Source organism: Amphibalanus amphitrite, unplaced genomic scaffold (genome assembly GCF_019059575.1).
Source record: "Amphibalanus amphitrite isolate SeventyFive unplaced genomic scaffold, NRLGWU_Aamphi_draft 000085F_arrow, whole genome shotgun sequence".
NCBI lineage: Eukaryota > Metazoa > Arthropoda > Thecostraca > Balanomorpha > Balanidae > Amphibalanus > Amphibalanus amphitrite.
The window spans coordinates 1137739-1150259 of NW_024881581.1; the positions used below are offsets into that span (position 1 = coordinate 1137739).

At 56.2% G+C, this 12521-nt stretch overlaps 1 protein-coding gene across 1 annotated transcript; it reads right to left on the reverse strand.

The window, feature by feature from the left end:
* Positions 1-4318: 4318 nt before the first annotated feature.
* On the reverse strand, positions 4319-8503 carry LOC122379863. The gene has a single exon (XM_043362414.1). The coding sequence runs from the start codon at positions 8501-8503 to the stop codon at positions 4319-4321; it is 4185 nt and encodes a 1394-aa protein (XP_043218349.1).
* Between the last annotated feature and the right edge of the window lie 4018 nt (positions 8504-12521).

The following is a 12521-nucleotide window of genomic DNA, read 5'->3' on the forward strand; positions in this document are numbered from 1 at the left end:
TCGTTTCATTTTTCATTTCCAAAATTTGGCAGGGCTTACTTTGCATAATTGGGAAATTCCGAACTACAAGAAGCACAAATGACATGGGCATTGTGCATAACGCTGACAAATATATGCACACGTGTTGTAACCACCCGACATTTGAAATGAGCCTGAATAACCAGCGACTTCAACGCCGTGTCCTGCGGCGCAGCATCCTCGGAATTATGATGTGCCGCATCGCACAGTAGCCGTTCTGGCAATCCTTGCGATGCTTCGCTTGCGAAAGCATGAAGTTATCAAACTGACCAGTGTTCTACACGTATCATTTGTAAATTCTAATGGCTCTGGACACTGATAGTTTCTAAATTAAGAGTGCATTAGTTAAAAAATCCAAGGAAGATCTGGAGAGTGGCACTTGTGTAATTTGGTAGTGTGAATAACTTACAGCATGTGGTTTGTCCGAAAGCTATGCTATTTTACCACTGCAAGATGGCTGAATTTCGCCACAAACTGCGATCGTTTTTAAATGCAAATGTGCTGCATGACAAGAATTATAAAAGGATTTAGAGTAGACAAATGGATGATGTACAAGATATCTTGGCTCGCTCCGCGTCGCTTTGGCCATAAAAAGATTCGGGAGAAAATTTGGGATCGAATGGTGTTTTTCCGGTGACGATCGGACGTCTAGAAGCTTCGATATTGGCGAAAAACTTGCTGAACCTGCAAAAGTACTTGGTACTTGCTTGGTACTTGCCAAAGTACTCGGTACTTGCCAAAGTACTTGGTACTTGCTTGGTATTTGCATAAGTACTCGGTATTTGCCAAAGTACTTGGTACTTGCTTGGTATTTCCATAAGTACTTGGTACTTGCTTGGTACTTGTAAAAGTACTTGGTACTTGCTTGGTACTTGCGAAAGTACTTGGTACTTGCACTCGCCCCCCCCCCGTTCCCCCGACTCTACTCCCACACCTACCCCCTCGGGATAATTCCGGGTTCGTCGGGTAGGAAAACTTGCCACTCTACTCCCCCCCCCCCACACAGAGCCATTTGGTATCGATCGGTGTTTATCCCGTGTCAATCGGTCGTCAATAAGCCGAGATATGCACGGCGAATTATTTCAATCGGCGTCGATCAGAATCTTCAGAACGGAGGGACCCACACTCATTTCTGGCCGTATCTCACTTTTCCGAGATTTACGTCAAACTACGTATTTAAAACTACATATTCTACAGCCGAATCTTCAAACTGGGGGTACCTCAGACCGTGGGAACGACTCGGCTCAGCACTGCCGCACGCGCATTCAGCGGCGGTTTGTCGATTTTTCGAGTGTCGGCTGCCGATCTTCCGAGAGCCGGCCACCTGTCAGCCGCCGCTCGGCTCTGTGTTAAGCATATGGGGACGGCGAATTTCTCCCGGAGGGAAGCACCTCGCTCACTAAAGCACGTGAATCAGCCGCATTCCTGTGTGGCGCGCAATGCTGAAGAGATATGTGTTTCCGCGGGTATCTCGCAAGCCCTAACAGGAAAAGCTCGCTGCAAAAACTGACCGCTTCAAAAAACCCGAAATCCTACTCAAATGGATATTTAAACAAGATATCTTGGCTCGCTCCGCGTCGCTTTGGCAATCAAAGTATGAGGGAGAAAATTTGGGATCGATGGGTGTTTTTCCGGTGACGATCGGACGTCTAGAAGCTTCGATATTGGCGAAAAACTTGCTGAACTTGCAAAAGTACTTGGTACTTGCTTGGTACTTGCCAAAGTACTCGGTACTTGCCAAAGTACTTGGTACTTGCTTGGTATTTGCATAAGTACTCGGTATTTGCCAAAGTACTTGGTACTTGCTTGGTATTTCCATAAGTACTTGGTACTTGCTTGGTACTTGTAAAAGTACTTGGTACTTGCTTGGTACTTGCGAAAGTACTTGGTACTTGCACTCGCCCCCCCCCCCGTTCCCCCGACTCTACTCCCACACCTACCCCCTCGGGATAATTCCGGGTTCGTCGGGTAGGAAAACTTGCCACTCTACTCCCCACCCCCCCCCCCCCCACAGAGCCATTTGGTATCGATCGGTGTTGATCCTGTGTCAATCGGTCGTCAATAAGCCGAGATATGCACGGCGAATTATTTCAATCGGCGTCGATCAGAATCTTCAGAACGGAGGGACCCACACTCATTTCTGGCCGTATCTCACTTTTCCGAGATGTACGTCAAACTACGTATTTAAAACTACATATTCTACAGCCGAATCTTCAAACTGGGGGTACCTCAGACCGTGGGAACGACTCGGCTCAGCACTGCCGCACGCGCATTCAGCGGCGGCTTGTCGATTTTTCGAGTGTCGGCTGCCGATCTCCCGAGAGCCGGCCACCTGTCAGCCGCCGCTCGGCTCCGTGTTAAGCATATGGGGACGGCGAATTTCTCCCGGAGGGAAGCACCTCGCTCACAAAAGCACGTGAATCAGCCGCATTCCTGTGTGGCGCGCAATGCTGAAGAGATATGTGTTTCCGCGGGTATCTCGCAGGCCCTAAGAGAAAAAGCTCGCTGCAAAAACTCAGCGCTTCAAAAAACCCGCAATCCTACTCAAATGGATATTTAAACTAGGTGACTTGCTTGCTCCGCGCGCATGATTGGGCCACAGGAGATTTGCAGCAGCCAAACGACGGGATTAGCCAATTCGAGCAGTGAATGTTTATGTGAAATCTAGCAGCAGCGATTTACCTAACTGGGCCAGGGGACAGGTCACAGTAGTTGACATGGCGAATCATTCTGACATGAATTCAGAAGGTTGACAGCGGTAATGCTGGCGTGCTAAGCTACGCTACAAAAACCGCCCTGTGTAGGCAGCATGCTCAGTAGGAGAAAAAGAGCAGTGAAGTAGAAGTAGTGTAAATGTAGCGTGCTGCTATGGCGATACACAATAGGAAGGCCGATTAGGAAACAGAAGTAAGCAAAGTGTCAAAGCGGCATTAGGCGACACACTGACCGGATTAGACACAGTCAGAATGACTTGCTGGGATTAGCTGGACTGGTCTGGTCCGATTGCCTGGCAGAGCTTATCGGATCCGGGGTTTGTTGGCGTCAGCTGCGGCTGCTGGCGGCAGCCGGTGTCGATGACTGGCGGCCCTGCTGGTTAACTGCATGGTGGCGAGAAATGTAGTCAGGGACACGGCATAAGGAAGTCAAAAGGCTCGGAGTCTTAGCCAGGCATAGTTCAGGGTCGCCGTGCCGAGGTGATGGATAGATTGAAGGTTTTATAGGGAACATCAAGGTCGGCTCCGCACACTGAACACAGCCTGTTACCAGGGTGCACTGTCGTGGAAGTGCTCCGAGCGCGCACCCCGCCCTTAACACGTTTTTAAAGTAACTTTGAAATATGATTTAAGCACAATGAAATGAGTTAAGCACACTGAAATGTCAATGTCAGCCTCCTGATGAACTTACGTTAACGATGTCAAACTTTTAGTATAACGGTTAAGGGCCCGTTACGTCAGCGCGTACCGGCATACACTCACTCACGCGCAATCATTCACCACTCCAAATACCCACAGCACCGAAAGGGTTAAGCACAGGATGCAGATGCAGCCACGCACTCACTCACTGGCACCCCCCGACGTAAGACTCGCCCCGCAGCGGTTTAGACTCCCCCTATCAAGGGGTGAAGTGTCCGATCGATCACACGACACGGACTTCAGACGTTCACACGTCTGAAAGGGGGTCTCACAACCGACAGCGACGCGCCTAACAACCGTCACACCTGACAGTTGACACAGTTACAGTCACGCACACATTCGCACACGGACTCACTCACTGACACGCTCAGACGTAAGACTCGCCCCGCAGCGGTTTAGACTCCCCCTATCAAGGGGTGAAGTGTCCGATCGATCACACGAAACGGACTTCAGACGTTCACACGTCTGAAAGGGGGTCTCACAACCAACAGCGACGCGCTAACATTTCCAGACTAAAAAATCCCAGCACACGGACCACCAGCCGTACCACACGACTGACCACAGGAGTATCTGACCGCTCTTGGACGCCGCCGCCTGACTATACTTCCGATAACGTTTAAGATTACGGCCGATGACGCACCCGCTTCCTAACGCCCAATACGATTGGCCGCAGCCTACAGTTGGCCGTCGACATTGACCACCCGGACAGACAGAGTGGCCCTCCCACTCAAGGAGCAAGGGCTTCCTCCGGCCACTCCGGGCTCAACGTCATAGCAATTGGGTGAAGGACGGCACAACGCGGGGTACATCCGATCGTCGCTCGACAACCGAACTAAGATAACGCCCCATAACGCACCCGTATGACGCCCGATCCTGGCGCGCGCACCTCACAGAACCTCTCTGTATACGACATTCCGCGTCCGATGGTTGTGCGTGGAAAGCACCTCGACTGAATCAAAGCTGCCTACGCGCGAGAGAGCCACGTAGAACTGGCCATGAGTGAAGGCCGGGGATGGCAGATATATGCCCACGCGTCGCTTAGTCTGCCCTTGGCAGCGATTGATGGTCATGGCGAATGACAGCTTGACGGGGAACTGACAGCGGCGGAATGGTCGGCCGATGCCGGAATCGACAGCGCTCACCACCAGAGGGAGGCGCGGCAAAAACAGCGTCTCGCCACGCGCGACTCCACTGGCGATTCGCAGCTCGAGCACGTTGGGCGCGGCGCGCAGCACCGTGCACAGCGTGCCGTTCACGACGCGCGGAGCGTCGAGGTTGCGCATCAACACGACCGGGGCGCCGACCTTGACCTGAAGTCGATGCGACGGCATGCCCGACACGTCGATCGCGTTGAGCACCTCGGTGGGCACCGGAGGCCCGTGATCCTCGTTGTCGTCGTCACTGATGGTGTCGACGCTAGCGTACGTGACTGTTTCGCCGGGCAGAAGGGCCAGCGCGGCCTCATTCGCCCTGTCAACGGTCGCATTTAGCGGCGAGAGGATGGCGCGCTCATGCAGCCACTCTTCATCACGGTGTCGCCCGGCCATGTCAGGGAAAATGCGATCGACCAAGGCGGCGAGACTGCGCGCCGGACTGACCACCAACTCGGGCACCTGCACCGAGTCCGGCTGTGCCACGACGGGCAGCCGGCCGTCGCCGACGCGCAGCAGGAAGTTGGCGAACTCACCGGCCTGATCGTCGCCGTTCAACGCCCGCATGTTGGTCGCGAGCTCCATGGTGTCGATCCGAGGCCACATGGGCGATGACTTGAGGCAGGCGTCAACAACCTCTGCGCGCCCGCCGCGCTTCACCACTGGCAGGATCTGTCTCCAGTCGCCAGAGAGCAGCGTCAGAACGCCGCCAAACAGCTCTTGCCTGTCGCGGACGTCTTGGAGAGCCCGGTCGACCGCCTCAGTGGCGCGCCGGTTCGTCATGGCCGCTTCGTCCCATACAATGAGGCGACAGCGGCGAAGGTAGTCGGCCTCGGGAGAGCGGCGATCAATGCCGCAGACGTTCTCGTTGTCAGGATGCAGCTGCAGAGGGATCTTGAACCGATGATGGGCAGTCGTGCCGCCCTCCAACAGGCTGGCTGCGATGCCGGATGTGGCCACTGCAACTGCCACGTGTCCCCGGCTGCGCACCTTGGCCAGCAGCAGGTTCTCCAAGAACGTCTTCCCGCAGCCGCCTGGAGCTTGCAGGAAGATGACACCCGACTCGTCATTGTCCAGCCGTCGCAGCACCTCGTCATAGACGGCGCGCTGGTCATCCGTCAGACGCGGCTCGTCGCGCTCAACGCGATCGGCCAGAGCGGCCGGGTCGTACTCGGGACCGCCGGGCGGCTCGTCGTCGTCGCCATCGGCGGCGGCGGCGGCGTCCGGCACCGGCGGCACCGGCAGTCCGTACTCCGCCAGAGATCTGCCGCGCAGCCGGCGGAGAATGCCAGCGATCTTCCGCAGCGCCTGCTGGCGCACTTCGTCCTCGGTGAGACCACGTCTGCCAGCCGCGCGAGCGGTGCGCTGACGGCGAGCGATGTCCTCGGACAGGGCGTCCGCGAACCTCATCCACAGCGCCATGGGATCGCACGTAGCCTCTCCCTCGATCAGAATCAGAGCGAAGAGGAAACGCAAACCACCTGCAAAGCGCGTCACACTCGCCTCCTCCAGTGCGCGCGCCCAGTGCGCTCCGTCCTCGAGCAGCCCCAGTGCGGAGCACGCCTCGCGCATGGTGGCACACACGCGGCCATCGACCGTGCGGAGGTGCTCGTAAGAGCGCGGACCTCGGACGCTGTGAAGGAGCAGGCGAAGAAAGAAAACTTCGCCCGCGCGCGGCGTCGTGGTGTACACGCGCGACAGAGTCTCAGAGGCAACCACGCCCGGCACCTCGGGGTGAGGCTGGCCACGGACGCGGCGTTTCCAGTGGGCCGGACGGGCGTCTGCGCCCCGGCCGCGTCGCACCTGCCACGTGTAGTATCGCGGCACCTCTGGGTAGAGGAGTGTCGCCGCGAACGCGTCACGCTGGCACAGCTCAAAGAAGGCTGTGAGCATGGATGGATTAGCCTGCTCGCCCGCGATGACCGCTTCCAGGTTTTCGTCGCCGCGGAACACGACACGTCTCTCGTCGTCACCGAGATGCAGCTGCAGCCGCTGGACCGGCGGATGATGGACGTGGACTGGTCGGTCGAGCAGCCGCCACGCTGCCTCCATGGATCCCAGGTACCGGCTGTTCTGATACTGGGTCACCTCGTCAACCACGCCGTCGGGCTGCACGGCGAACATGATCCTATCCGAGCCCTTGGTGACGTACTTGATGCAGTAGCGGATCGCTCCCATCGCGTGCGTGATCAGCTCGACGTTGACGTGTGAGTCCAGCGCGCGAAGGATGTGCGGATTGTAGGGAACGATCCAGCGGTTGTCGATTTCCACACCGCGCCGTCCGGGCGTCCGCGCACGTTGACCGCCGTCCTCCGGCGCGCGCCGCCTGTACTTGGGATAGCTGCGCTCTGGCAGCTCTGTGGCCTCCAGATACGGGCGCGGATAGCCGACGCTACAGCGGCCGTCCTTCATGCAGACCGCCTGCGGGTTCAGCGCGCCGCACGGACCATGCACCATCTTGGTGCAGACGATCGCGTGCAGTTCCGGATCGGTCTCGGGATCTGGCAGCTCAGCGCACACGCACGTGTCCACGTCTTCGGCGCGAGGTTTGTCGGCGGGCACGACCCACAGCAGAAGGTGAGCGTGCGGCAGGCCACGCTTCTGCCACTCAATCGTGTGCAGAATGGCCCGCTGTCGACCCAGGATGCCGCCCCGCAGCTGCTTCAGCAGCGCCTGCAGCTTGAGGTCAAACACCTGACTGACAACGTCAGGGTGGTCGCACGGCCGATCGTAGTCGCCCGGCCTCTCTCCCGGGTAGAGGGTGCGCAGAGTTTGCTCAATCTCTGGCCAGGCCGGGTTGCACGTCACGGTGATGAAAAAGTCGGCGGCGCCAAAGTCTCGAACGTAGCAGAGAGCGTCTTGTAGTTTGGCCATCATGAAGCGCGGACTACTCGTTACGGATGCCGGCAGCACCACGCGCCGTCCGACGGCTCGGCCGTGCTCCTCGCCGTCAGCCAGCGCGTCTCGCACGCCGCGGATGGTCTCGGCGCGGAAGCCGTTGAAGCCGTCCTGGTTCGCGCGCACATACGACAGACGACTCGACTCAGCTTTTGCCTCAGTGTCCACCAGGTACTGTTGAAACAGCCGGCCCCCTCGCGGAATGAGATTGAAATGACCCGGTCGGAAGCGCATGTGGAACGCACCATACTGACGGATTGTGACGCCGCGCTCGGCCTTCAGCTCGAGCGACCACCCGTCCGTGCCGCGCGGGTGCAGCAGCACATAGAGCAGCGGGTCGTACTGGCGGCTCAGTTCGTCGATGCGGAACAGTTGTCCGCCGCGCTCGCGAACGACGATGTCGCGCCGGCCCCCCATCTCATTGGGCATCAGGACCGCCACTTCGCGACCGATCGGTAGATTGAACCGGCGCTCGTGCTCCGACAGCGGCCGGTGTTCGGCCGACAACACGATCCGGCAGTTCGGCACACCGCGCGCCATCAGCAGAGCCGGCTGGAGCGCACGCACGTAGTTGTTGTGCTCGTGCAGCATGCCCAAAAGGATGTCGAGAACGGCTCTGTCGAGGCCGCCACACATGGTGGCACGTCGCGCGGTGGCCTCGTCTGCGTCGAGGAAATACACCTGCATGAACTGCTCCTCGCCGCCGCGAGCGGGCAGTAGAGATCCCATACGATGACACACGCTACCCTGAACGGTGAAAGCCGCGTGATACGCCCCGTCGTGTCGGACGACGTTGCACCCCATACTGGCCAGCTGGAAGGCCGTGTTGTAAGCGCGAATTTTGCCCCGAAACTCGTCATAGAACGCCGTGCCGGGGGTCATCAGCTCCACCATCTCGTCCGGCGGCGGGGGATGGAAGTCAAGCTGCACCTTGCCCTGATGGCAACAGGCGCCTGCGGGCTCGGCACGCCAGCGCAGCGCTCCACAATGGGCACAGACGGTGTCCATTCGGCCCAGCTGCATGCCAGCCGGCGGCTCGAACTCGGCGGGGACATAATTGCGAGCCAGCAGGTGCTGGTCGCCTCGACGACGGGCGGGCGCGTCCACCGGAGCCTGTCCATCAGCGCCCCCCACTGCCTCCGCGTCGTGCGCATCGGCCGCGGGCTGGCGGGCCGCTGCGCCGTCTGGCGCATCGACCGCTGCCGCCTCCACAGCGTCTACAGCATCATCGGGCGTGTGGGGCGCCTCCTCTCCTACAGCGCCGCCCACTGCCTCCGCGTCGGGCGCATCGGCCGCGGGCCGGCGCGCCGCTGCGCCGTCTAGCGCATCGACCGCTGCCACCTCCACAGCGTCTACAGCATCATCGGGCGTGTGGGGCGCCTCCTCTCCTACAGCGCCGCCCACTGCCTCCGCGTCGGGCGCATCGGCCGCGGGCCGGCGCGCCGCTGCGCCGTCTAGCGCATCGACCGCTGCCACCTCGACAGCGTCTACAGCACCATCGGGCGTGTGGGGCGCCTCCTCTCCTACAGCGCCGCCCACTGCCTCCGCGTCGGGCGCATCGGCCGCGGGCCGGCGCGCCGCTGCGTCGTCTGGCGCATCGGCTACTGTCGCCTCGACAGCATCTACAGCACCATCGGGCGAGTGCGTTGCCACCTCTCCTACAGCGCCGCCCACTGCCTCCGCGCCGGGCGCGACGTCCGCGACACCGCCCACCACCGGCGGTTCAAACGCAGTCGGTGGTGCGATCGGCTGATCCGCCACACCAGCAGCAACAGGTGGCTCAAGACCTGCGCCGTCTCTCCCTGTCCTGACCTTAGTGCGAGCCGTAGCCATTCTCTCACGATTGCGTCGCTGACGCTCGGCGAGCTCAGCCTCCGATTCACGCTCCCTCCTAAGTCGATGACGCTCCCGGTCACGCTCGCGTCGCGCGGCAGCGATATCCGCGGCAAGGATGACCGGCGGCTGGGCCCCCGATGGACCGGGAACCGGCACTGCATCGACTACCGCCTGATGGGAAGGGCCCGCGCCACCTGTCTGATCTCTTTGTCTAGCGCGCGCCAGAGCCTGACGTTCACGTTTACGTTGCAGGCGAAGAAGTCGCTCAGCCTCAGTTTCTCGCTCTCGGGCGAGGCGACGACGCTCGCGATCACGCGCCCGTCTCGCGGCCGCGGCGTTCACCGTCGGATCTACGGACTGACCGTTACGTTGACCGTTTGCGGGTTCAGCTGCATCGCCATCGACCATCAGACCGTCAGCGCGCCGTGCCACCGTCTCCGGCGCTGGCCCCGGAGGGTCGGCGGCGGTCGGGCGACTCGGCGACGTTGGCGGAGGTGTTTGACCCGACATTGCGAGCAATTCTGGAAATGGAACAAAGGAACGGGATTACAATCGGAATCTGCTAGGAGGAGGCAAAAGGGTAATACTGTTTGAAATTGTTTTAACGGACTTTCACTGGATAGTGGGTAAAAGTTATTATTGGTCCCGTTCGATGGGGCACACATAGGTTTAAAACAGACAAAAATCAGGTAGCCATTTTTCGCAACACATCAATCAAATTTCTAAATATCCAGCACGTGACGCACAACTTGCCTATTCTCATATGTAAAACATAGCCAATAGGTACACTTCCTCTTCCAAAGAAAAACTACTGTTTTAGAGCACTGTCCCATATGGGGCTAAGCGAGAATTTACCCACGCCCTGGTTTAAAGACGGATTGCACACTCGAATTTCGATCGCTTCTCTAACCACACGGCGACCCCATGTCGGCTCCACAGCTGCAGTGCTGGCCTGCCTCGGGTCGAACTGCCGCCCACACTGTAGCCATTCAAAGCATTTAACCAAATCCATCAGGCACTACTACCACATGACTCACCCCAGTTCAAATGGTTAAAATTCAAAATTCGGGTCGGGTCGGGTCGGGTCGGGTCGGGTCGGGTCGGGTCGGGTCGGGTCGGGTCGGGTCGGGTCGGGTCGGGTCGGGTCGGGTCGGGTCGGGTCGGGTCGGGTCGGGTCGGGTCGGGTCGGGTCGGGTCGGGTCGGGTCGGGTCGGGTCGGGTCGGGTCGGGTCGGGTCGGGTCGGGTCGGGTCGGGTCGGGTCGGGTCGGGTCGGGTCGGGTCGGTCGGTCGGTCGGTCGGTCGGTCGGTCGGTCGGTCGGTCGGTCGGTCGGTCGGTCGGTCGGTCGGTCGGTCGGTCGGTCGGTCGGTCGGTCGGTCGGTCGGTCGGTCGGTCGGTCGGTCGGTCGGTCGGTCCTGCTGACCGATATCTTTTTCAAGATCACATTAGTGCCTGCAATCCACAACTACCACGCCTCTGCCATTATCAATTTTTTGTTAGAATATTATTTTTTACCACACCTCTGCCATTATCAATCTTTGTTAGAATAATATTTTTTAAGCTTTTCATTTAAACTCAAAGCATTTAACCAAATCAATCAGGCACTACGGGATTACAATCAGAATCTGCTAGGAGAGGGCACATGGGTAATACTGTCTTATCAATAGACAAACACCAAACACAATCCATCTGCCAGCGTCAGTTCTTTATGTTAGATTATAATAATTTTATAATTTTAATTACAGATTTAAGTATTTAGTTATAACAGTCTGGCGCACTACCACAATGCTGCTAGCCTGAGTTCAAACACAGAGATGAATTTCAAATTCAAGCAATAATTTAGCACCATAGCAGCCACCTTTGCAATGATATATCAATTCTTTATTAGAATGTTATTTTTAAGCCTTTCATTTACATTCAAAGCATTTAACCAAATCAATCAGGCGCTACTACCACATGACTCATCCCAGTTTAAATAGTTAAAATTCAAAATTAGTTGAGTCGAGTCGAAAAACAACAGGTGGTCCTAACTTCGCTCTTTCAAGAACATTATGCAATCAGCTGACAGCTGATTGCAGCTGTTGCTATATCAACACTGTTTACAGATGTAATAAAGGTAGAAAAATAGCCAACAACTCACATCTAGCACCTAGCCCCTAGAGAACATCTACTGTGCAACCTACGTTTCAATGACGGATGCAGTCACACACTGACATATAGATCGAAAATGTCATGTTTTTCCTGCTATCACTGCCTTATGCAACCTCCAAACACTGAAGAAATTCAGTAATTTAAGAGAGAAAAGAAAAAAAAACTCATCCTCCAAGTTCCAAAAGTGACACCACACATCAAAACTCACAATACATTTTACACAAACATTTTATGTACCAAACCACCACCCCGAGCAAGGTAAGGTTGAGTTATGTTAGGTCAGATTTGGTCAAGACAGGTTACGTTCTGCAAATTTAAATTAGGTCCAGCTTCTATAGCAACTGATGACTGACTGGAGAGAACCAAAATGTCTCCTGTCTAACAGGAAATTTTTGCACAAATGTGCCAAAAAAAGAACAGGCAGCCCTATCTTTGTACTTTGAAGTAAATCATGCAGTTAGCTGAGCGCTGCAGCTCCAACTACCTTTTCCACCCTTTGCAAAGCACAAACTGAATGAATTCAGGCAATAAAATATGAAAACATCCTTCTAAGATTGGAAAATAACATCACGCATTGATACTCACAATACTTTTTATTTAAAAAAAATATTTATGACTCACCTGACCATACGCTGGGCCAAATAAGGCTTAGTTACATTGGGAATGGCAAGGTCATATTAGAAGGGAAGGGTTCAGCTTTTGCATTTCTGCTGACGCCACACCTGTTCTGTTGGTTTTATGCACATTTAGAGCCCTGGGTTCAGAGGGCGGCTTTAAATGTCTCCTGTCTAACAGGAAATTTTTGAACAAATGTGCCAAAAAGGAGCAGGCAGCCCTATCTTTGTACTTTGAAGTAAATCATGCAGTTAGCTGAGCGCTGCAGCTCCAACTACCTTTTCCACCCTTTGCAAAGCAGAAACTGAATGAATTCAGGCAATAAAATATGAAAACATCCTTCTAAGATTGGAAAATAACATCACGCATTGATACTCACAATACTTTTTATTTTAAAAAAAATATTTATGACTCACCTGACCATCCGCTGGGCCAAATAA